Here is a 26812-nt window from a genome sequence, read left to right on the forward strand (position 1 = left end):
TCCCTTATTACCTCAACTTGTTACTTCCATAAGCCTTTCTGGGCCCAAGGAAATGTCCATAAAACACGGTGTGTATCTTGAAGCGGAGCCCTTTCGGCATAAAAAATTAATAGCATATTAAACTTTGGTTGACGCTGTGGGCAATAAAAAAGATTTATTTACTTATTAACCCTGGGTTATCGGAGAGATAAAAATACACGCGGGTATTTATTGGCACATTGCGGTCATGTGACTTGTGGTTGTCTTCTAACGTTAATCCTTAAAAAAAAAAAAAAATCTTATCTATGCTTGTCGGTTGGCTCCTGTATTCCGACCATGCGAATTATAGAAACTGCATCCACCTTCTCGTTCGTTCACACGGTGAGAAGGTTTATGAACATGAAAGATGCATGGGATGGTGCTCGCCTCTCAAATGTATCACGATGATTGCCCGCGTGGAGTGATGAAGTTTTATGAAGTCTATACAAAACACAGATGGAACGTGTGTGTAAATTGACCGTGGATGGAAATCATCACAAAAACCTATGGCAGCCCTTGCAAGTTTGAAATTGATCTTCGTCTTATCCTCGTCTGATTATTTTCGCTCACTCCATAGGAACAACCATCGAAAATGGAAATTCTAAATCGGGCAAGCTTATAACCCAAGTAGATATCACTGAAATTCAGATTGCATCGTAAATATAATCTTGTAATTTTCCCCTCCCCCAAACATTTCCCATTCTGATATAATTTATATTTTCTATGTTAATATCCTCTTGTGTTAATTTTTCGTAGACTATGCTATGTTAAAAATTCCATTTATTGAATTCTGAAAACACGTTCCCCTGTCGAACGTGGCAAATGACTATTGACTGAGGGGACTTTTTTCCCCCTTCTTTTTCTTCAGACTCATTTCCAGAGTAGGGCTACAAATGGCACCATTTATCTTGGGTTACAAGCCAATGTCAGTCCATCAAGAGTTGGTTTCCATTATGAACCACGTACATCGGGCCATGAAAGTGAAAGCTATTACCTGCCTACCGAAGCGGAAAGTTTTAGCTTTAGAAGATTGGGTCAATTCAGTAAATGCAATATCAATTTACTTACCACGAGCGCTACCATGTGTTTAGAGTGTGTCGTACAAGGATAAAAGCTCATAAAATGAAAAAGAGAGCACGTGTAATCCAAAGTAATACACGGCAATAATTATCGATTATAAAGTGTGTAAGCTGTAAACGGGAAAAAAAAAATCTATTCTAAGCTGTGTATTTTTCAGAACGTAAAAAATAAAATTCTATTGTTGATAATGCAGGTTATGTGTACAAAAATGTCACAATAAAAGCTTCATTCATTGTTGCTGGATTTGCATTATTGAAGACCAGCAACAATGAACGATGCCTTCATTAAACCAATAGCATTTTGATTTAACTTCATTCATACGTGATTAGTATACTTGGGATTTGATGCATTCTGCATTTATTTTTCAAGGTACAGGGTGCTACCAGAAAGTCGTCTTCAGTTATTCAGCGCACCACTGCGCAGCCTGAATCCCACTAGACTAGTTGGTACAATAAATACCCCGCGGTCCCTTACTGTTCTGCAATAAATTGCCATAACCAGTTCCCCAGGTGGCCCCTTGAGTTTCTCCAGCACATGCACGTTTCGATTGCTTTTGCCTTCTCAGAAATTAACTTGCTGATTAAGTTGCCTGTTGCTCCGCTGACGTCATTTAATTCATCCCCCCCCTCAATTGTTTTAGAGCCTTCGGTTGCTACACTTAGAGAGTAGTTCTGCTGACGTCATTTAATTCATCCCCCCCCCTCTCAATTGTTTCAGAGCCTTCGGTTGCTGCACTTAGAGAGTAGTTCTGATAGGTCGAGTTGTACTGTAGTTGAGTGCAGATTGTGCTACCACCTATCGGCAATATAAGAAAACTTCCAATTCCTGACGTGAAAAAAATTCTGTGCTCGTAGTCCCTTGACCACTTTTGCATGAAGATAGTTTATAAAATATTAGCATCACTCAATAATCTACAATATTCAGATATTGAAACCATTTTCTTGATAAAGGGAATAGATTCAACATATTTATTATATTAAAATTCCATTTCACTGTGCCACATTCTTTCACCTGTTTTCATATTTGGTTAAATTTATTCATTGAAATTTTCTAACATAATACACTTAGAAAAATTGTATTGAAGCGATTCTGACACCCGCATTTTCACTAATGTATCCTTGGGGTAAGATAAGGTGCATCGAATAATGCCAGTATCTCTCATACTGTGCTCACTTTATATCGTTCGTGCTTCATGGTGTAAAGAATGGGTTCCACCACACACACACACACACACACACACACAAAACTATATTTGAGATCAACGTGTGTTTTCCTTATCTAATACAGCAACTTCTTCATGACTATGAACTTAGTTTTACAAAATATATAGAATAAAATCCTTGCAAGTTAAGATCTGAATCGTATTGCAATCAACTTAGTATTCAATAACTTGAAACTGATAAACTGAATCGTCCGTTTTTCAGACTTCAATCAGATCGTTTCTATTATATGCAGATGTGTATTAGTTATTGGCCAGCTTCCTCTTTAATCCGGGAGCAACACCGCTGATGGCCAATCTAGAATAGACTAAAATATTATCATACAATGCTCATTACTGCCTTAATAGTTACAGCCAATGGGTGTCTTATTCCTCATCATTGTTTTAATAAGGATCGATACTATTTGTTTGCCTTAAAAAATGTTAATTAGGAGTGCGGTGTCATTTAATTATTCCTGTTTTCAAGATTTTTTTTTTCATGCTGATTTCTTTCCATTTTTTGTATGAGATTGGCATATACAGACTTATTATACATAAGTCTGTATATGCCTTATTATTATAGATTTATTATACAGTGTTACATACATACATCGGCCGGAGAGGGATGTCACTGGAAGGAAGGATACTTTGGTGGAATTATGCATAGGAGAAATCGGTCATACTTCTCTCATATATTGCTACAATATGAAGCTTAAAGATGTGGCTAAGACTATTAAATGTAATTAATTAAACCAAAATTTGAGCTTAATGTTCAATACGTGTATGGACTGTCTTCTTTAAATACGAAATGAAGACATGAATCATACACATACCAGCATCTTAAAGATATCTGAACAATAGCACTTAATTGTGGGTTTATTTCTGTTCTTTATAAATTGCATATAATTAATTTACTGTTCAGTGAAACTACTATCCGTCATTGCTTCACTCTTCTCTACACCTTCTAAATTATTTGAGAGGAAGATATTCAGAACTCATACACAGTCCGGCATAAACCCCAAGCTAATCCCTTCAGTTTTTGACACCTGGATCTCCGGAACGTCCTTTCTTATTCTGTGTTTTCAGAAGATTCACGTTGACAAAAAACTTATGGATGTTGAAGAGCATTAGTAGGCTCACCCCTCCCCCTCTTTCAGTTGCATTTGAGGTTTCTTTTTAGATTAAGTAGATTTAGATTAAGTTATTTGTCTCCCTGGTTAGTCGAGTGAGTAAAGCATCTTCTCTCCAGCATAATTTCGAATGTTTGCGTCTTTAGGTTGGAGGAGAATTTCTTCGGCGGTGTGAGCCCATCACGATGTGCTTTCATGAGTCTCACTTCAGTCCTTGCTTAGAGGACTGAAGTGGCTTTCAACAAAGTCAAAGTTCCATGTTCGGTCTTTAGAATAGGGTTTCTGGACTATTAATCCAAAGCCAACCCAGGTACTAAACATAGGACGGGTACTTAATAGATACACATCTATAAAATGACACGTGGGTGCTTGGCCATTTTTTACAATACTAACAACCTGAGAAGGAAATGATCATTCTCTTAGAATTTTAATTTCAAATATTTGAATACAAATAACTGAATACCCTTTTTTTTCCTTAATGGTACTATAAATTTCCTAAATTGCTACGTATCATAAGAAATAACTGCTTTAATCGTAGGATTTCTCTTCATAGTTGAAAGGAATTATGGATGACTGTCCTTTTTCTTCACGTTTCCAAACTGACACGATGAACCAAGCAGTGAAAGAGTGTTGTACTTAGACTTGGATTCAGTGATCAAATCGCTTGTCAGATTTGACAAACGAGTCAATAAACGCAGGTTGGTCGCTCTTAACCAGAATCACTCCATTCTTGCCGCGTTTGCTCACTTTCCTAATCAAATAGTGATGAAGAGCCATTCCAGACACTTTGCTGTATTACAGGAGTCGTCTGCACAATAGAAACAGCTGGGCAATGCCACTGTCACCGTTCATAGGCATTTGTAGATATCTTGCTTTTTAAAAAAATGACACTTTTATTTCAGCAAATTTTTCGTTTGTTATCCCCCAACAAAATCGAACCATCAATAATCCCTTCAAAACTAAGGAAACTTCAAGAGACGGATAGATACAGATCACGTGAAAATAATCTTTGCTGTGTTATATTGATTGAACATCCATTGTTATTTAATCCAAAGTACTCAAAACAGTTTGGAAATAGTTCAGAATTGCCTAATTGTTATAAAATGGATATTCATTCTATCTCTTAATAATTTTCACGACCGAATTCAAGTCTATTACTTTTATTTTCATTAATGAGAGTAATGTTGAAGTGTTATTTTAACATGGTGTACTTTGCAATATTATTCTGGAAATATGGAAATTCTCCTAATTAGCCTGCGCGGCAACGTTCTTATAATATAAGAGACAGCCCGAAGACAAACTTCCCAATCGTCCAATTCAAATGAGATCGGACGGAAGCAGGACTTTTTTTTGATCGGAGTTGAGTTTCTTGGGTGAGCGCGCGATATTTTTCTTTTAAGCTTGCACCCACACATGGGAAAATACTTATTTCTGTAGATGCTCTCTGACTGGAAATAAATTTTGCATGTTTTTTTTTTTTGTCACAAGTGTCGCCAAGCCGTATGTGGAGCATAAGTATGATCGATTACGTCGAGTACAACCCTGTATAAATTGTACAAGGACTTATGTAAGGTTGTGCCCCGAGAGCGATCGATCACTTGCATGGCCTGGATATTGAGTTAGAAACTCGAGTAATTTTGAGGGAAGAAGGGAAAATGATTTGAGGGAGCTCCGTTTAGTAACAAGAAGATTTACTTTCTGGGGGAGGTTGGGTCACTCAAAGAAAAGTAAAGAAATAAGACATCCATCACCTTCTGAAGGAAGTTGGGTCAAAACTTTCTTGATAAAATGAATAGCGATCAAGAAGAACTAAATCTTAGAATTTTCTAAGAATCTTAGGCTTTAGCATAGAACGGCTAATTTATTCAAAGACAGATGAGATACATCTGACTTTCTTCAGAAGCATTTAATGAATTTACTCGGCAGGGAAGATTTGTCTTCTTGGATTTCTTCTCGTCAGCAAGTGAACTTGAATTCCATGACTACAAATGCAGTAAATTAAGAAATTTATTACGTTTGTTCCTAACATGAAATGTATTCCGTTGACAATTTTAGGATCCCAGCAATGATACAAAAGTTAAAATGTAAGAAGGTTGTAAACACCGCTGCAACACGCTGGTGTGGCACCGCAAGGTAATGATGAGGTACAATATCACGAAACGAGGCGGATCTGGAGTGCAGGGGTGGGCGGGTTGAAGGAAGTGTAGACGGGCGGGACAGTAGTTAAATACTTAAAGAAATGAGGAGACGATAGGCTGGGCTAATATTTCATGTCAGAATAGTGTTTCTTTCATGGGGTTGACTGGGCTATTGATGCGGAGCGTGGCCTGCCAATAACGAGCAGAATTCACTGCACAATTGCCTTAACATGATCATTAGTCTCTCTCTTTCTCTCTCTCCATTAAACAACCCTACCTCTAATAGGTACATTAAAGCAATTTCTTACGGTCGTGCTAGGCTTCCGTAAATAGGGCTGTCACGTGTACGAGGTTTTACGCTGCATCCACTATCGATGGATGACTGAGGTAGGTTATTATGTGGCTCGTGACCACGTTAACCCTCCCGTCATTAATAACTGAAGGTGTATACTTTTTTCTTGGTGCAAGCTTTTAGGGAGTAAGCGGAATCCTTTCTTCCAGTAAATAGGAAGCAGGGCTTACCCCCCCCCTTTCCGAGACCACGTTTAGTGTCAGCTTGTCTCAAACTTGACCTTCGTGTTATTTGCCGCTTAACTGTGTACTGCTTGAGGGAATCCCGTGCCCTTCAAGGGTGCCAGCAGCTGCCATCTGTGTTTACCTGCCAACCAGCTGTGTTTTCATTAAGTGCCATCCTTTGTTATCTTTTTGATAAGAAGGCTGTAGACTGTTGTTCCGTATGGTATGGGCTACAATTTGTATTTGTTTATGAAGACCCCCTCTCCCCTCCTGCACATGTTTGGCTTCTGAACACTTTTTGCATATTCTTCGTTATTCAAGAAAAATGAGAGCATATTTCATATGAAATCATTCGGCCATTCACGTTGTTATTTTCATCTGCACATTCATAGTTAGTTGCTGGTTTTGTTTTGTATTGTACAAACAGTTGTTTTTAGCACAGGGACTGTTGTGTTGTAGAGAATATAAGAATAAGTTCGATTGGCTGGATAATATTACAACGAGCCACCTAAGGCCAGAATACGAGCGTGTACATATTTGTTAAAGGGGAGTATTCTTCAGCAAGTTTATATGCTAAGAAGAGACTGAGACCAGATGACTCAACGTCAGGTGAAAAACACTTATGCAAAGTGCTGTTCAAAACTTCTGCAGTTAAAGAGTTACAGTTCGTTAGGGTTCCTTAAATTTGTCATTTAGTGAATTCATATACCGACTTTAGTTCAGTTTCCGTCACTGTTAGATTACGGAATCCTATAATCACGTGTTGTTTTCCTTTAAAATGCGTTAGCACAGAGTGCTGCAAGTCGGCATCTCTAAAAGAACTTCAAATCTCCGTCCTTTGAGCTGAAATTTCATTTTAAAAAAAGTAGAAAGAAGTCGCTGATTCCTACGAGTAAGAAGTGTTGGACCACATTCATGTTATTCTCAGCAAAAAAAAAAAAAAAAAAAAGTAAATAAACCACTCGCTATGTGCTGTGGCTTTGTGTTGCGACGAAGCAAAATAAATCCAATTTATCGTATTTCCTGTGAACACCTTCCTTTAAACGTTTAAATACTCCTAAATAATAATATTGGTTGAATGTGGCTTGCAAGAACAATAATGGAAGATTCCATTATTTCTGACCAGCCTATTATTCCACTTATTCAAAAGCCGGTGAAATGATCTGCCTATCCAATTATTTTCCAGCCTGATTTCCACACAAATTCTGTGAAAGATTATTGTTAAAACAACCAAATCGCGTATTTTGCGTCCTTTTAAAGTAATACAAGTGTTGATGTGACCCTTTCTTAGGGCAGGGAAACCAAGCAATCCTCTGCAGGTTTTGCATAACAATAAAAACTCCAAAATATTTTTGTATACAACTTTTTATCTTACTTTCAGTAAGGGTTTTGTTGGGGTCCCTCTATTTCCGAGGACTTCATCATTCATTGTCGAATCATGTGCTTCACTTTATCTAAAAAGTTACAGCTGGGATTAGGCAACGTAAGATTAGCGCTCTCTACAAAACTCTGAGGCTCTTATGTTGTGTGACTGCGAATGCTACTGAAGTAAACAAATTATCTGAGTTTAAGCTGTAGCATAAAATAGTATCATAATTGTTGTAATTGTAAGATACTAGCGATAATAGAAGGGGCAAAAACCTGAAGGAAAAAAAGCAGCATAAAAATCTCTTTTTTTTATGAATACCAACTTTTTCTTCATTTCCATTCTTAGTGATGTAAAATAATTTAAATGATGCAGGTACATGAAAAACTGAACAAAGAACATCTCAAGCAATGATAGAAAATTTTCAAACTCATGAATTAAATACAACAAATACTTCGTTAGTTTATCCGTTAGTATTTTTTCGATGCCAGCAGATGTAGAAGTATGAATGTAACATTATGTTTCGATATTTCCGCAACAACAGCCTTTGCTTTCACATATCACATGTTACAATATATATATATATATATATAAAATGATAAGCCTTTTTATGTCACGTTTTTTGAAACGTCAGGGGCTACTCTGAGTGTTGAGTCTTCAGAATTCAAGGAAAACCGGCCTACCAGTCCGTAACACGGGGGGGGAGTAGACACCCCCTAGTGTATATATATACACGCACACACACACACACTGCGTATATTGTAACCATTCGTTATATACAAGCCAATAAATAATGGCATATATATATATATATATATATATATATATCGCCAATAAACAATGCTAGAAAATATGAATTATTTTAGGGCGGTAGGGGCGCTGCAGTTCTTCTAATATGCGTGCATACACGCATATTAGAAGAAACTATAAGTGAATGAACTGCATTAAACTGTCTTAAAAATTAAATAGTTATTTCCAACAAAAACGTGCATTACAGGATGTTACCCTTAGGCGTAATGGAACACTTTGTTATCGAATCGTTGCTCAGTAAGTGTCTGAATATATATATATATATATATATATATATATATATATATACACAGTATATATTATTATTATTTTTTTTTTCATTCAAAAGTTCCTACTTTTGATCTTGACACTCTCCTGGGAAATGCATGCGACTGACTAGCAGAAGCAGGGCTCTTACAAGCCTTATTAGTATTATTATTTTTTAAACAAGCCCTTGTAAAAAAAAAAAGTTATTGGTCACTAATAGTCAAATTCTATTAGGATAAATACAGCTGGAAACAGAAATATTTCGCATTGTTTTGTCAGTTCCTAAGGGCTTCAGGCTACTTGACAGTTTCTCCCACGGGTGGTTTACTAATGATCATGTAATTAAACTTTTTTTTTTTTCTGTTTGTTCGAAGGGACTTCTGGAGACTGCTGCAACGCACCTGTCCTGCATCCACGCACCTTCCCACGAAATGTCTTCATTGCATCACGCGATTTTTTATGTACTTCAATTCCTTTAAACTAATTAAAAAGATTTCATCCGACACCGTGTGTATTTTTTTTTTCTTACTTCCTTCGAACAATGGAAGGCAACTTGAAATTGACTGACCTTAGCTGAGGGTAAACCTGCCCAACAGCTATAGGCGGAAATTGTCTGGAGAACTCGTGCTCTACGGACTTGTCGGGTTACTTTTTTTATGTATTTTTTTTTTCTTTTCGTTTCTTTTAGTGATGCAGTATGGAACTGATCATCAATGACATAGGTATCACCAGAATCTCGTGTTCAGTGATGCTCGTGAAGAAGCGTCGGTTTTGGTTGCCTGAGTTCGCTCATGCGAATCGGTATTCCCAAGTCGCAACTTTCCATAAGCAATATGCCTGTGGTGGCTTGTGATAGTGGCGCCCTCTCGTGTAGATTACCGATGTCTATCTGGCCTTGCTGGGAAAAATATACAAACATTGAAGAAGTAGAGGATATTGACTCGCCATTCTCGTCACTCATCTGGACACGTCGAACGAAGTGGTATTGAGCGCCTGTCACACGAACTGTTTCTCCGCAATCGATAAACTGAGCCCGAGTTAAATTTAGAACTATGATGTGGTGTTCTGCTGTAAGTGTGGACAGAGGAAGTGTTGTCTCCAAACGGAGCTGATGAGCAGCAAGAATCCGAGTTAATACTTACTTAGTGAATAGTACGAGGGACTTTAAATCTCTGTCTCCTTCATCGGCGCCTGTTCGGAGCCATACTCAAGGGAGACGCCGAGACGCGCTAATAAACATCAAAACAGAGCTGGAAGTTTCTTTTTATCTATTTTTTTCCCACTCCTCTCCTCTCCCCATGTTTTCTTAAGAGGAAGGGAGCGCGTTCAAATGTGGGATGTCCTACCGGTTGGTGACGTCAGCTGTATAACATCCCGCGTTGAATTGGCCGTAAGAAGAATCTCTCTCTCTCTCTCTCTCTCTCTCTCTCTCTCAGAGACAGCGAACTCGTTGCGTTTGAACTCGCAAACACGAGATAATTAAACAAGGAATATACGATTGTGCGTGATGGGGAAAAGTCAATAAAAGAGAGAGAGAGAGATGTTGTACTATGTTTTAATTGTCTTAAATTAAGGCTAATGAACCACAGGTTCAAGGTAAGCCGGAGCGAAACAGTTGGAAAAGGCTTATGAACGGTTTAATTTGGTATCTGTTTAATTGAGTCACCATCGCTGTACGCATGAGAAAGCGCTTGGAGCAAAATATAAAGTCCAAAACAAAAATAAAAATCCTAATAATCATGATAATTTATCTGTAGTATAAACATATGCAGAAGTTGCGAACAAAAAGTAAATAAATGTTGAATTTAGTAAAAAGCAAACCTGAATACACATTTGGTAAATTAAATACGTACTAATTAACTCTCTCTCTCTCTCTCTCTCTCTGTGTGTGTGTGTGTGTGTGTGTGTGTGTGTGTGTGTGTGTGTGTGTGCGCGCGCGCGCTCGCCAAAAAAAAAAAAAAAAACAATATCTCATCTTCTCCTTATCGGTTTAAGATTCACCTCGAACAAATAACTCACTTTAGAAACGTAATTACTGGTATGAAAGGGATGGTTAATAATTTACTAGCCGCATAGTCTGTCAGTCAATTGCATGTGTTCTTCGGCCAGTGTGCCTTTTGTAGAATGAAAAATCTCATCTTCTATGAGGGGAAAAAAAAAAAAAAAACTACTGCCTGTGTGAAGCCCAAGAAAAGTTCTCATCCTAGACAGGATTCGAACCCATCGTTTAAAAATCTAAATATATCATAATGTAATGCTTTATTCCTAGACCAAAAAAAATGGGAAAAAATAAAAAGAAATATGCAAGAACTATAAACAACTGCGGTGTAATACTTCAGTGTGTTAATGACACCGATTGGTTGTACTGGCTGGAATTACGACGGAAGTAACTACAATATGAGGTCAGTATATTATATCTGTTTTGTTTTGATGGAGGAAAAACCTTGGAAACTCCGTATGAGACCAGCTGCAAAGTCCTTATAAAAGTGCGCCATTTCCTAAACGGGAATCGAACTCAGATCTTCTGAACGGAAGGGCAAATGTGTCCTCGCAATTGCGTTGATAAGTTCTACTTACAAATGATCATCAAAGGCGAGCAGATGAGTCCACAGTGATTGGCTACATTCTGACAATCTTTCTTGTGATAAAAATTTAATTTTCTTCGCGGTACTCTTCTGCCGTGCAGAGTAATTAAGTACGGAATAAAAACGAACGTCTGAAGTGTTTCTGGACGTAATGGCTGAGTTTCAAAACCAACGAATTGTACATCAGTTGGATGTACAATTCGTTGGTTTTGATGTATCAAATTATTTGCTGCATATTTATAAATTGATAATATGAAAACAATTAAGACAGCTTTCAAACTATAACTCGTGCTTTCTCTTAAATAAGAAAGTTATTTTGAACTTGCTGATGTTGTTTTGACGTTTAGATTAGACTGACGTTCAACCAAATACTGAGCTATTTGTCATTAAAGTGAAGACCAACGGTTTCTTGAGAAGTGCAATGCTTCTTCTACACTAGTCATATTGCGCTGTGTGTCCACCGCATCATATCAAAAGTAGTATTATGCCATAGCTTCTCTTTTCTATGTTTAATTAAAGAAAGAACCAATAGATGCATTTAACGTCTTGATGAAATCTGTTAGAGAATATAAAATTCCAAACAGATTTAATCTAACCATACTGACAGAAGCACAAATGTCGAAAATATTACTCTGCACGAAAGCAAAGTTAGATAAATACACGAAAACAGAAGGTAAACGCATTATTTATTAAATATACTGCCATATATTTCAGTTTAAAATGAACAGACCATCGTCAGTGGCTTAAAAAACAGTTGTTACAAAGTACAATGCAAACAATTGATTTATTCAAGATAGAACGAGTCGGTGATGGTAAATCGCCAACAGCGTTATGCTTTAACTGAAGTAAAGGTTAATCATACCAGTGTAAAAATGAATTGCATATATATATATATATATATTAGGGGAAAATACTAAGGAAAATGATTGGATCTTACTCCACCTTTACCACGAGTTACCTCAGACTTGCACTACGTGCAGGCGCAAACTTGACTTACTTGTCTGTTTGCTTACTTGGGAAAAAGGATAAAAAATTGCTTGGTATCTTAAACACACACGCGCACACACACACACACACACACACATATATCTTAAGGATGATATTATATATATATATCTATTCTATAATATAAAATGATAAGCTTTTTTGTAACATTTTTGTGTCACGTTTTTTGTCAAGTTATTTGAAACGTTTTGAAACTCAGGGGCTACCCTGAGTGCCGAGTTTTCAAAATTCGAGTCATCAGAATTCAAGGAGAACCGGCCTACTAGTCCGAAACTCGGGGGGGGGGGGAGAAGTCGTAGGCATCAGGGGGCGTTTCCCCCTAGTATATATATAATATCATACTCAACAGATCATCAGATAGATGTAGTATCTAGTTGTTTCTTAAGACCTTATGTCATGTAAAATACCATTCTTGATTCAATAATAATTGGGGGAAAAAACCTTAATGATGTGTTATTCTAATCAAACTTTTTCATATTCTTGACAAGGATAGGCAGTCATTCCTATTCAATTTAGGGTGGTGAAGCAAGGCCTCGGTACTCTCGTTAAATAGGCGTTCAAATTTGTACTGACATCTATGTAGAAGGAGTGTTTTAGACCAAAGAATGTTGTGGTCTGACTCTGTTCCGTGTTGAACTAATCCAGACTTAACTTATCGGATTTGTTGTGAAGAATATAAGATTGATGTTCTTGTATTCTTTTTTCTATAGAGCGTCCGATTTGTCCGAAGTAGGGTAGATGGCAGTCACGTAGAACTTGGTATACACCTGGAAGAGACATAAGAGTTCGAATTCCAATTTCACACATCTCCGGCATTTCGGAACCAATTTCAAGAATTCTGAAGAAGTATGATTTGATAGCGACTTTTATTCCTATTAATAAACTCTCAACGTATTTCTCCCTCTTCTAAAGATAAACACACTCTTATGTCTCTTCCACGTGCGTTCCAAGTGACTGCCATTTTTCCTACTTCGGAAAAACCGGACGCTCAATAGAAAAAAGAATACAAGAACATCAATCATATATTTCTCACAAAAAATACCTACAAATGTTGGACTATTACAACTCCTATACTTTTCCAGTCAGCGCATTTGGCGACCTCTTTTGGCTACGATTAATAATAAGCATGATATTAAGGACGTGATTTGAATATATGAAAATGACTGAGAGAAAAATAAATAAAATATAAATAATTAAATAATAAATAGAATAAATATTCAAAAAATCAAGAATGTTCCTATTTCTAGGAAAATATTTAGCTTTTGTGGTGCAATGGATATACGCATTATTTTGAATATTAAAGTAAATAACTTACTGAAATAACTAAAATGTGGAATTTATTAAGAAATAGTTGCTATCTTCTGTCACATTATTGCGTATTTCTAGATCTGTGTTTCTCAAACTTCAGATATCCGCGTACCCCTTATTAAATGTTCATTATTACCAAGTATCCCTAATTAATTAAAAAAATCCATTAATTGAATAATTAATTAAATTAATTAAATTAATTAATTAAAATTAATTTATTTATTTTAAAATATTAATTAAAATTAAATATCTATTTTATTTGAATTTATATGTTCATGTAAACAAACAATATGATTTATTTTTAAATTTTGGTTCTCTAGATATGTCAGACGACACACTTATCAATTTCATTTGATCCAGTTGCAATATCAACGTTTTCTTGTTGCTTACGGCTACTTGTATTTGCTATATTGCTCTATTTTGGGGGGTTCTATAAATCCAATCTTTAACCAATGATCCATACGTAAGAATTTGGAAGCTAAAAAAAATACTGTATTTACTCGAATTAACTAACTTTTTTTCCAAAATTAAAGCTAAAAAATCGTGTTGGGAGATATATGCGGGAATTTTCGGAAACTAAAGTTTTCAGAAAAAAACTGAAAATGGTGCGACTTACCAAGAAGCTCCTACCCGCTAACTGCTTTTGGCATCGAGAACAGTTTCTTTGTGTGCATCATCAAAGTTAATCTACCCAAATAGCGTCATCTTCTTTCCCATTATTTCAAGCAAAAATGACATTACCAATAATTTACAAGACTTGAGATATGTAGAGCAGAGAAGAACTGCATATGATTGGTGCGGTATTAACAAAAGATCGCGCGAACCAAAGACAAATTAGCATTTCAACAGTTGAGTTGATATGCTAATTCCCTTCAACCGAATTCCATAATATCTGAAACACATTCACTATATATTTCTTAGTTTTAACACGTTAACGACGGGAGTGGTGTCAAGCAAAACCATATATTCCACCGGCAACATATGGTTTTGCTTGGTCTATATAGCAGTTTCTGTTGGAGAGGGGATGTGATTCATTAGTTAGTGCCGTTATCCCGGTTGTCTCTAATTGCACTATTTGTTGAAAAATATAATCTTCTTCTTCTACTACGCGTTATTCCCGCTTCCCATGCAGGGTCCGCGTGTTACTTTAGATGCGACTTCTTGTTAGTACTACTCCCAACCGACCCGTCGCCTGGTCTGCCGCTGGGGGGGGATATATTTTTGACTGTAGAGGCGTATGTTCACGGGGCCGGTTTGCCTGTTTGCGGGATGAAAAACGCCAGATAAACTGGCGGAAAAAACCCTACTGACCGCGCCCAAGACCGGCTATGCCTGAGGAAGATCCTCAAATTCCTCACGTCTACAACGGGAATCGAACCTGGGACACTCCTTCCCCAGGCATATGGTTGCGAAGCGTAAAGCCACTAGGCTAACCGCGCGGGATTTGTTGAAAAATATTTTTTTTTCATTTGTTGAAAAATATAATGACTCCTTTAATTATGCAAAGCCGAAAATTGCCACGTATCCCCTAACGACCTTTCACGTACCCCCGGGGGTACGCTTACCACACTTTGAGAAACACTCTTCTAGATGATCGCGTGTGAATACTAGAGACCTCTAGCGGCTGCAATCTGACTGATATCCTTGGTAATACAGTAAGAAATATTTTCCTTGATTACAGATATTTCATTTTTTTTGTTGGTGCCTGGCCTAGCAATGACTTACACCACCTGTGGCCTTCCCGATCACGACCAATTATCCTTAATCGCAAGTTGTTGTGACTAAGAAATTTGTTCGTCTCCCACATGTTTCATTGAAATAAACAATTCGTAGAAGTGGGCTGATTTACACGCCTACCTGCAAATCACTCCAACACGGTCAATTTTCTTGTCACGACCTCACCTTTAAACGATGCCCCTACAAGGAATTCTAGAGTAATGATTTCCCCAGTGGCTCTTACTCATCTGGATGGTCTCGTGCCCACAACTTTGTCTTCCCTTGAGATGGAAGCCAAAAACTTGAAGAGGTCAACTGGGACATTAATACTGGCAGTAGGTCACCGCTACTGATCGTGATGCGACATCAAATGGGTGCAGGAGATGGAACTGTGATGCCGGTCAATGTCCCTTCTCCATTTCTCTACAATTCGATAGCTGAAGTGAAGTAGAGACAAAGCTGTATTGCATGCATGCATTTATAGAAGCCGGTTTAATGGCGAACGGAGGAAAATTCTTTCGTTCCGCTTTCGAGACTGCATTTGTGCTGCTATTTAAAAAAAAAAAAAAAAACCTTTCTTTCTTCTTTCTTTTGGCATCGCTTGTTCATTAATCACATTTCAGGATAATTTTTCAAGGAGACGGGGACGCTTTTTTGGGGGGGTTTGTGTGTGTCTGTGTGTGTGTGAGAGAGAGAGAGAGAGTTTTAAACAACAGAACTCTGTACTCGAAGCTGTCTATGACTGTTTTCAATGTTGTTTTAATTTCGCTATTAGTTGTCTGAGGCAGCTAACACTGGCAATTAAACACATCAGTCTACTGACTAAAGTTTTTAGCATCTTTATTTATTGCCGAGTTACGTGTATTTCCAAGGAGCAGTATACATTAAAAGGCGGTTTTGCAATCTGCCTCGGAAACTAGACATCTCTGTGAATTTCTTTCTTTTTTTTTTTTTTTTTTTTACTTTCTTGTTTGTTTGTTCACAGTCATTGTTGAAACTTACAAACTTGACAAAGACTTTCACATCAAAACCAAATTCTCACGTGAAAGCATTCCCCAGACGTTGATGAATCATTATCCTTCGTCAGAACAAGCAAACAACAACAACAACAAAAAAAATAAATAATAAATAAATAAAAAAAGAAACGTCTAAAATCAGCAGCAGATATCGTCACTAGGTGTCGTTTCAGAACATCTATTTCCAATTGACCCTACTATCTGTCACTAGGGGTGTATGTACTAGCTTTTAGGCAAAAGTAATAGCGCGGCATTCTTGCTCCTGCAGCAACGGAAAGCGCACATAGATGGGATGCTATTGCCTTGCTGCATGAACCAAAGGTATGTTAATGGTCTTGCCAAGTGGGGCCCGCAGTGACCACATAGTCAGTCGTTCATAAGATGGGTCAGAGACCTTCATATTGAAATCTGCTACGGAAGTTCCGCGGCAATGTAATAGTCTCTCTCTTTCCCGAACTTTTTTAATAATTAAGTGACTTTTCAGCTCTCTATATTCCATTTTCTTTCCCCTCGTCTACTCGACGTATAATTTTACGTGCTGCCAAATAATATTATACTTCCTTGTTTATTGGCGTCTCTTCCGTGTATCATGACGATTTAAGAAAATGCTGGCTCGCTGCGTATGGCGACAGTCTGGACAAGTAATAGAGTTGCGTGACAGTCAGGTCAATAATCACACTGACTTCTTCTTTTTCTGAAACGCTTCCGATTTATCTCTATTTGTATATTAGACGCTCTACTTTCCTTAATTAAATTTAATTAGTTCGAAGTTTCACTTTATGAATCCACGCATTATTATCCTCTTAAATATGATTATACATATTCAAAATTCAGGAAAGAAAATAAATAAAAGCTTTATTATTTTTTTCCCCTTAACAACACCGTATGTTGTCTCGTCTTTTTAAAGCAAGGCGTCTTACATGGAACTTAATTTTTGTTATGTTCCATCGGTCGTTTTCGACTCTTGGTGATCCAATGAACATACATTCTCCATTCAGACCTGTGCCTGGCCATATCTTTCAGAATTTCCAAGCGCATTCCAGTTGCTTCTTTAACTCCATCCACCCATCTAATTCTTGGTCTTTCTCTTCTTCTGCTTCCTTCAACTTTAGCAAGCATCATCTTCTCCAGACTGTCATTTGCTCGCATAATATGTCCGAAGTAAGACAATTTTTTCTTGATGATCAGAGCTTCAAGGGAGCAATCTGGCTTTATTCTGTCTATCACTGATTTATTGGTTTGCTTTGCAGTCCATGGTAAGCGTCTCCAAACCCATAATTCAACTGCATCTATTTTCCTTCTTTCGCTCTTTCTCAGGGTCCAACTTTCACATTCATACAGCACCACAGGGAATACCATTGCTTTCACGATTCTGATTTTTGTTGCAGGCTAATATCTTTTATCTTTAAAGATCTTGCTTAAATTTGTTATTGCTTTCTTTCCGAGTAATAATCTTCTAACTTCTTCAGTACAATAATCATCTTTATTAATTCGGGATCCTAGGAGCACAAAATTGCTAACTATTTCCATTTACTTCCCATCTACTTCAAAGTCATTAAGTTCACATGTTTCCATAACTTTTGTCTTTTTCAGGTTAAGTTTAAGACCATACTTATCACTTTCTTCTTTAACTTTCATAATAAGTTTCTCCAAATCTTCTTTGCATTCTGCTAGCAAGGTGGTATCATCTGCATACCTCAAATTATTAATATTTCTTCCACCAATTTTAATTCCAACTGAAGACTCCTCCACCCCCCCCCATTCTCAAAGTATATTCGCTGTACAAGTTAAACAGGTACGAAGATAAAATACATCCTTGTCGCACCCCTTTACCTATTGTGAAATACTCAGTTTCTCCAAGATCTGTTCGGACAGTAGCTTCTTGTTCATAATAAAGATTCCTCAGAAGGATAATGAAATGCTCTGGGACTCCCATTGTTCTTAACACATTCCACAGTTTCACATGATCTACAGAGTCAAAAGCCTTGCAAAAGTCAAGGAAACAAAGGTAGACATTCTTTTGATATTCCTGTGCTCTTTCTATTATCCATCTCACATTGGCGATTTGATCTCTTGTTCCTCTGCCTTTTCGAAATCCTGCCTGTTCATCTGGCATTTCTCTCTTCATGAATGGTTCCAGTCTTTTCTGAATGATCTTAAGTAAGACTTTACTTGCATGAGAAATCAGTGATGTAATTTTGGAGTCCTTTCTGTAAAGGGCTTCTGTATACTCTTTCCATCTTTCTTTGATGCCTGCAGCTTCTGTAAGATATCCTTTGCGTTTACTTTCGAATATTGTCACCTTGGCACTAAACTTCCCTGTTAGTTCTCTGATCTTTTTGAAAATATCTCTTGTTGTTCTTAAGTATAAATAGCTAATAAGCTTCATTTCGGCAATGAAAACATTACTTAAATTAAGGGGATATTAAATCCCACATAGTTTTAAAACCGAATAAGAAACTCAAAGATTGGAATCAGAGTTTCTTGCCGAATATAGTAAACTATAAAGTATAGGCGAACACTTAGCGTGAGCTAATGCAAGTGACCCTTGTTTTTCGTTTCTTGTTTTGGTCTTCTATTTGTTGGCATTCCTGGTTAAAGTATTTTTCCTTGTCTCTTCTGGCTTGTCGTTGAAACTCTGCATTCAAATGCCATCCTTCCTGCAAATTTCCTGTGGCCGTCATTTTCCTCCTTTCCGGGGCAGTTTTGACAGCATCTTCTACAGCCATTGAACTTCTTTTTCTTCTTACAAACTGTTGGAATAATCTTCTTTGTTTCTGTTTTAATTATATCTTTAATCTCTTCCCACAGTTCATCTGGTTCTCTTTCACACAAATTGAGCGTGTTGAATCTGTTCTGTATACTAATATTGTATTCAGCTGGTATATTTCCAAGATCATATCTGAATAACATTTGTGTTGTTTTCAGTTTCCGTAATTTTACATATATCGTAGCCACTAATAATTCATGGTCTGTTCCACAGTCTGCACCTGGAAAAGTCTTGACAGACTGAATTGCACTTCTTCATCTTCTTTATCCAAGTATATAATTTGATTTATGTATTGTCCATCAGGTAATATCTATGTGTACAATCTTCTTTTGTGCTGTTTAAAGCAGGTGTTAGCAACAAACAAAGAATACTCCGCACAAAATTCAACAATAGTCTCTTCCCTGCAGTGTTGCGAATACCTAAACCAAAACGACCTGTTTTCCTTTTTCCTTGGTCTCTCCCACTTTTGCATTCCATTCTCCGATAAGTAGCAATAAATCTCGCTTTGGTGTTGCATCTATCACTTCTTGTAACTTGCAAGAAAATTCTTCAAAATCTTCTTCTGGTGCCTCTGTAGTAGGTGCATAAACCTGAATGATGATCATATTCATTGGATGTCCACTCACTCTGAGGGAAATGATTCTGTCACTCACTGGATTATAACCTAATACATACCTAGCCATCTTTTTCCTGAGTAAGAAAGATACTCCATTTTTACGACTTCTCTCATGTCCTGAGTAATACACCATATAGTCCCCCTGACTGAGAATGGCCCATTCTTGTCCATCTAAGTTCACTTACTCCCATTTTATCCAGCTTCTTGCACTCTATTTCCATCTTTATTATTTCCAGCTTACCTTGGTTCATACTTCTAACATTCCAAGTTCCAATCCTATGGTTTCTTGTGAAACAGGGAGCCTCCCCTTTTCCAACCAGCAACATCCGTAACCAAGCTTCCTTCCGGGTTTGACTTGGACACATCATAAAATCTAGTTCTACTTGTGGAAGCCCTCTGTTCTCCCCCAGTTGCATGTTGGATGCCTTCAGTCCTGGGGGTCTTACCATCCAGCACCATATCGTACTTTCTCATTTTTGGCACGTTTACAGAATGTTCTTGGCAAGGTACAGAGGTGGTTTGCCGACTATTTTTCGACTTTCCAGTCTGGATCCACACTGTTCTGTGAAAACCGGGGCACCTCTGAAAGGATGTGTCTCTTCGCCACGCAGTACGGTCTTGGTAAAGAAGAGGCCAAGTCTCTGTATTAGAGATGTATTGAGCATGTCTTTACCCTGGAATAATTCCCAGTAAAGAAATTAATCCTTACCCCTTAGAACTTCATACTTTGATTATATTTTTCATGAACGCCCCTGGATTACGGACGAATTCTATTCAACTCTTACTTTACCATCCATTCCGATTATAATTCGAACCGTTCTCTGTTTGAATTTGCCATTCCCGAACGCGAACCCGTCTTAACTGTAGAACTGATCTAATTTAAAATCATTCCTTCGATAGCTTTGGTACTAATGAATAACAATAATAAAACATTAAGTGTGTTCAACGACGTATTTGTGAATTATTATATGCTATTGTATCAAATTAATATTGTTTATTATATAAACATTTTACATCTGTTTAAAACAGGTTCCGAAACTTTTTTTCCCCTGTTTGGGCCCTCCATCTGAGGAAAGCGTTTCTGCTGTGTTCTTTTCCTATCCTTACCAAAACAGCCTCATTGCTAATTGAATAGTTTAAAAAAAAAATAAACGAATAATAAATTAAATAAAACAGCGTTATATGAGTGCGTTTCGGGCTCCTAGACAAGCCACAAGTGGGCGCCATCGGCAAGGTTTACGGACTGTTGGCTTTGGTTCGTTAGTTAGCGCCATGACTCATTCACGAAGAGGCTAGCGTTGTTACTCACCACATTTGGGATATTTCTAGAGAGTGACCTCTTAATCTTTTGAATTTGGATGTTTTAATGCTAAGAGAACTTGTGAGTTTTTGTTTCTCACGTTATTGAGTTAATCGTTATCAGAAATTGAACTAGTCCATTACATTTCTATGCGTACTGTTTGATGAAAAATAAATAAATAAATAAAATTCCTGTTTTACCTGATTTTTTGTGCTTTTTTAAGTGCTCCCACCTACAAAAGGTCGTAAACCTATAGTGCTAAGGATCTGTTTATATTTTTTATTTTTTTGTATTTTTAATGCATTCTTACATAGTCGGGTAACCCTGCTCTACTAGAGACCAAACATGGAACTTTTTCAAGCCACTTCAGGCCTCCAGTAATCAGGATGATAGTTTTACAACGGTTGATGAAATTCATCTCCCACCTAAAGGCAATCGCAAACATCCACGTTCGCAGCAGGATTCGAATCCACACCATGTTGATTGCAAAGTGGACATGCTAACCTCCGCCAATTATAACTATACAGTATTTGGAGTACCCTTTGCACGCTTGTAAACCACACACCCTTCAGCTGTTTCCGAATTTTCCTCCTCATGCTTTTCGCTCTTTTTATAAAGTTACTGGAACCTCCGTGGTGATTTCTCCCGAACTGCCACCGTAGAAAATGATTCATATATCATTCGCGATCTCTTTATTTAATTTCTACTAAAGATTTTGATAACGTCATGTTTTGTGTGTCGTGAAGTAGTAACTCCGAGGGAAGACTTGGATTAAAAGAAAGTGCTATGACAAGAAACTGTTGGATTCTGCTGTCTCCTGCACTGCTCACAAAGCAGTTACCTCAATGAAAAGGGCGAAAACTAACTTTTATACGCTTGTAGCGACTGGCGTTACTGTTCATGCCACTATTCTTTGTTCATTATTGCTACAGGCAAGCACTACAGTAACCGTTCCCATACTTTTGGATAGGTAGTGTGCACATTTTGAAGGAATATGTTGTGACATTAATTGATGATTTACCCATGTTTTTTACTTAATACCCCTAAGTGGTTATTACACAGTGCACTGGTCCCTAGGGTTAAATTATTTCCACGCTTCGTTACACTCTTGGTTTGTCCCCGCAGGGAAAAGCTAAAGCATTTCATCGCTAGCATACAGACACAACAATAATCGTTTATTAAAGTTACGGTGTCCATCCTACAAGGTATTGTCACCATTCAAGCGCTTAGCAACATCTTTTAGTTCCCTCTCTGGGCATTGGTGGACTGGTCCAGTTTATAGCGGAAAGGCAATTAGTGTTCAGCTGTTCGCTAGTGACGTCTGTCGACAGACAGTTCTTCTCCCAGTCAGTTTCATTATAAATAACTTCATTATGTGACTGTGAGTGAGTGAGCGCTACTTTTCGTGAGGTGCGATGTGTGGATCGCGACGTTGGCAGTTCTCTTACGCTAAAAGGAACGGATGGAATGCTTTGAAATAGAGGCACGATCATCCTTCTATAAAAAGAAGTGAATTACTAATAGAATCAACAGTGCAAACGTGGTTTATTTGGCAGACCAAGTTACCCATTTTTAACAGATCACGTGTTTCCGCGTGGAATGCCATCCAATGCCAAGGTGAAAAAAAAATAAAGCAGAAACAGTTCAGCTGTGTTGTCATGCGCAAATACTAGTTGTGTGGGTGCATGTAATAGTTTTAGAACACGACTTTTAAAGACAGTATAAGAATTCGATCGACGGTAGAGCAATTCGATCACAGGTGTTGTTGTCAGAAGGGTGTAGTATGATGGGAAACACTCGTATGTGCACACGTTAATTAGAATTGAAGCCCCCCCCCCCCTCTCTCGCTAGGGAACCGAACAGCGATCGGAAGGTAGGCGTTGCTCCTAAATAATCCTTCCTATCTCACTTCCATCCGTGTCATGGCTACGTAGCGGTCTTGTGAACGCAGGTGCTGCTGCTGTCCCGATACGTGTATCTTGCTCGAACACTCAAACGACCACACCTTATTCGCAGCGGACTTTTTTGGAGGTCAGGTGGGCGCTGTACCTTGTCTTAATGATGGGCTGGACCTACGGTTCTTGAAAATTGCGCAGGACTATTCCATCGCTCTCACCAGCGGATGACCGACATGTCCGCTATCCTGCGCCAAGATTTTTAATTTTTTTCTTTCAAGAGAACGGGATGTAAAGAGACGCTTCCTTCTCTTTCTGTGAAGCGTTCTTCGAAGAAAGTCAGTTCCCTCTTTTCGACTCAACAGCGCATCTTAGGAGTAAAACAACTGTACGCACCTTTTTTTTTTCTTTCTTTTTCTCTCGGAGCTGATAGCAATTAAGTGTTCCCTATTACATATGTATGTACTCGGAGCCCGCACCCCACCGGAACTGTGCCATTAGCACCGCTAATTGGACGTTGTTTACGATACTTCTCTGCATAATCGGCTGCTTCTCCCCCCCCCCCCCCACCCAAGTAAGGAACAGACTATGCGTTGTCACACAGGAGTGAGCAGGTTATTCGCCAACTTCAAGAAAGCAACTCTTAAATAACACTTACGTATTACTTCGCTACTTGAATTCATCCCTCCTTTCTTCCCCTCATCGTTGCCATTATTTTTTATGAGTGATATTCCTGTTGGTCATCCCGATGTGTTGGTCGCTCCGCTGATGTGCTCTTTCCGTTTGTCGAAATGTCCGCGCGCTCAAAGCCGGTTCGAAGCGGTGCAGTGTTGGTGTGTCGCCAGTGGTGGAAGGTGTGCTGGATCTACGGAGACCACTACAAGTTGTATCGTCACTTATATGGTCGGAAGAAGTCAACTATAGACATCAAACATGCCGAGTGAGTTCTTTGTTATTGTTATTTTTTTTAAAAGTTTATTTGACAGTAGGTAATGTACAAAGCAGACGATAAATAGAGGTGTGGTTACTTATCACTGTGTTAATGTCTCAACTGATGTCTTAATATTTTGAACGTCTCAGTTTGTATTTTCATTACCATGTTCTTGACCTGAATAAGAACAATGATGAAAAACAAGTTCGATTCTTTTTAAGTGTGAATATTCAGTACGGACTCAAAGCCAAGGATATAATTACGTTAACCTCAGTCGCTTAAACCTAATATTTTCGCAATGTTCGCAAATAATTACCGAGAGACTCATAAACCAATGTTGCGTAATGTTCTCTTAATGAATTTGACTAATTTGAGTTTGAAATTCTGAGACATCGCTGACTCGGAGATGGAGGAAGATGAAGGAGACCTCCACATAAAATACACTTTGTAAGTAGTCTAAAAAAACTTTCTATTCCTTGAATATCCTGCGACTCTAAAATCTCCAAAGATTACATGAATAGCCGTGAAAAGGACTATCAGGAGATTCTTGATTCTTCTTCAAGATTTGCAGGAGTACTTTCCAGTGCTTAATGAGTTTTTATTGACGATGAATAAAGTTTGGAAGTCAAACTTCAGGTTTGTTTTGTATTTTTATATGTATGTTAGAAATCAGTTTGGATTTTTAAATTGACTCTGACAACTTTACTGCCTGCTAGTTTGACACGGGAAGTATTTAAGATAAATGACTGTCTCTATGGATTAGATTAATACACTAATACATTATTATAGTTTGGATAGTTGAATATTTTAATGAAAGGTTCTTGAGATGATCTTTTTTTATTGTAAATATCTCTTTCGGAGAAGCCTAAGCAAACACTGTCTTGTGAGATTTTCGCAATAAGTTTTTTCGTCTCGCCTCTTTGATTGACATCGGATCTGAGGAAGCACTAAACACTAATTAGTGTGTGTCTTATAATTAGGATGTGATTTTTAGCTCCACACGAAGCACTTGTTGAATCATTAAACGGTTGCTTAAAACTTATCCAGTGGATGTCATTAAAACCCTTGTTGATTTATCCTGAATTAATTACTGAAGAGCAATTTACGAATTTATACTACCGGACTAATCTGGTATCAGATAGAATGACTGAAATGTTGTCTGCATCAGAGAGAAAACGGAAAAAATGTCTTGACTTTATTTGCTGAAAATCTTCTCTATGGGATGGTTGTTTGCATCAAAGTGGCTGTAAAGAATATTGGATTGGCATGAACATAACCTTGAAACCTGTCAAGGTGTCGTGTCTGTCTTAGTGGAAGGGATTATTATGTCTGCAATCACGACTAATACTAGCCGCGCTGGCAGCAGACGTCAGTTTGTGATCGATTGCAGCAGTTCAAGCGGATTTAACAAGAAAGAGCTTGGGTAGGAGATAACGTACGGACACCAGTCGGCTCTCTTTAAGTCATCTGGATGAGAACTTACTGATTATTAAGACAATCAACTTTATTTTCAATTAAAATAAAGTTCATTTAAAACTATGCCATGATTAAATAAATAATACGAAATTCATGTGCAAAATTGGTTAAAACATTTTATGCGATAGCTTTGTTTAGAATCACTAATACAAACATAAGCAATGCCATTATAAGACCTCATTTGGAACTGGAAAATACTGATGAGAAAACTGGTCGGTTCCTTGAAACGGTGTTGAAACATCTAAAGAGAATGAATCCTCAAATAATGCAAAGAATTTAAAATATAAAAGATATACGAAACAGAAGTGTAAAGATCCGATTTGGGTGTGGATAGAAACTGAAATTAGGATGGTGTTTATGAAAAACCAAAAAAGACTTGGAACGCCACGTACTGAGAACAAAATAATCACAGAAATATTAATTTGAAGAACAAAAAGTTGTACTTAACGAATAAAACTATTTATTTATTTTCTTTTGAAAAACATTGTACATAAAAGAACAAGGTGATCTTAAGACATGCGTATATTTCTTTTAAAATCACCTTCAGGCATATATATTTGGTTGAGGTACACATTCGCAGTGTTCCTTAACATGGTGACGATTATACTTTTTGATAGCGTCGATGGCTGGTGCATCTCCAAATAATACATCACTTCCATCTTCCTGCTCCAATTTTTATTTTCACATTCAGTTAAACCCTCGAGTCAACTAGGTACCAGAAGACGCTTGCAAAAAAATTAGTCAAATATCGACAGTTTTTTTGTAAATCATTGACATGGAAACTCCTTAGGAATTTACCTTTATGGATTTCATTTTCATATCAAATTGTTCCTCGTTATGACTCAACATTTGTAGTTTAAAAAAGTTACCGAATTTCTTCCTAAAACAAGAAAATGTTTTTTTTTTCCTTTTTTTGTCAGAACGCATGTCTAAGGGCTATCAAACATCAACCTCTTCACTATCCCAGCCAACTCTCTCTTTCTCTTTCTTTCCTTCATCTGCAAGAACCGATTCGTATAGCACAGCGCTGTACGTATGTTTTGATTGGCAAATCAATTCCTGTCACGCGGGACTTTACCGGTTGAATATCCCCGACTTCATCCACGTTCGGGTCGCGGACGCTTTCTCCGCTGGTGTGTGTTCTACAGTGCATTGAGATCGATGATATCACATACACAAATATCGCATGGTAGCGGAAACATAAAAACCGTAATGAATATTTGATGATCAGCGACTAACGAAGCGCGCGCGGATCTTGGAAATTAACTTCCCCCGATGACTGTTGTACAGATTATTGGGGAATTCTCATAACTACGCACGTGTCCGAGGCAGCGTTAGTACTGCTCATCAGTAGATACTGTTTGCTTAAGGTTTTTTTTTTTTTAAAAAAAAGCTTTATTTCCAAACTTCCAAAGCAACCACTAAAACCAAAATAATTTCAGTTATTAAACAAAGTGTTATCAAGCAAATCGACAAAGCAGTCAAAACTACTAAAAACAGCAAATAAACTAGAAAAACCATCAACTAGAAGAAATAGATGTCATTTTTTTTTTCAAATGAAGCGATCATAAATACCTTTTGAGGAACTTCATCCTCTCTGCTACATATCCCCTCTCCAACCAAAATCGTTTGATATGATTTTTGATTATGTCGGTTAATTAAGAATTCTCACTTTAGAAAAATGTTGTATAC

At 37.6% G+C, this 26812-nt stretch overlaps 1 protein-coding gene across 3 annotated transcripts in view; it reads left to right on the plus strand.

The window, feature by feature from the left end:
• Positions 1-26812, plus strand: part of LOC150108476 (uncharacterized) — a 314028-nt gene that overhangs the window by 210908 nt on the left and 76308 nt on the right. For 2 of the 3 annotated variants that reach the window (XR_016550661.1, XM_090415881.1), the window contains exon 1: positions 22769-23653. The exons of the other annotated variant lie outside the window; for it this stretch is intronic. Coding sequence is in view for 1 of the 2 variants with exons in the window: in XM_090415881.1 (XP_090272007.1) it covers positions 23505-23653 (149 nt within the window). In the remaining variant the exon portion in view is untranslated. Of the gene's footprint in view, positions 1-22768; positions 23654-26812 lie in introns of those variants that run through there. 3 annotated transcript variants of the gene reach the window in all.

Source organism: Typopeltis vanoorti, chromosome 3 (genome assembly GCF_054136105.1).
Source record: "Typopeltis vanoorti isolate ZY-2024b chromosome 3, IOZ_Tvanoo_1.0, whole genome shotgun sequence".
Taxonomy (NCBI): Eukaryota; Metazoa; Arthropoda; class Arachnida; order Uropygi; family Thelyphonidae; genus Typopeltis; species Typopeltis vanoorti.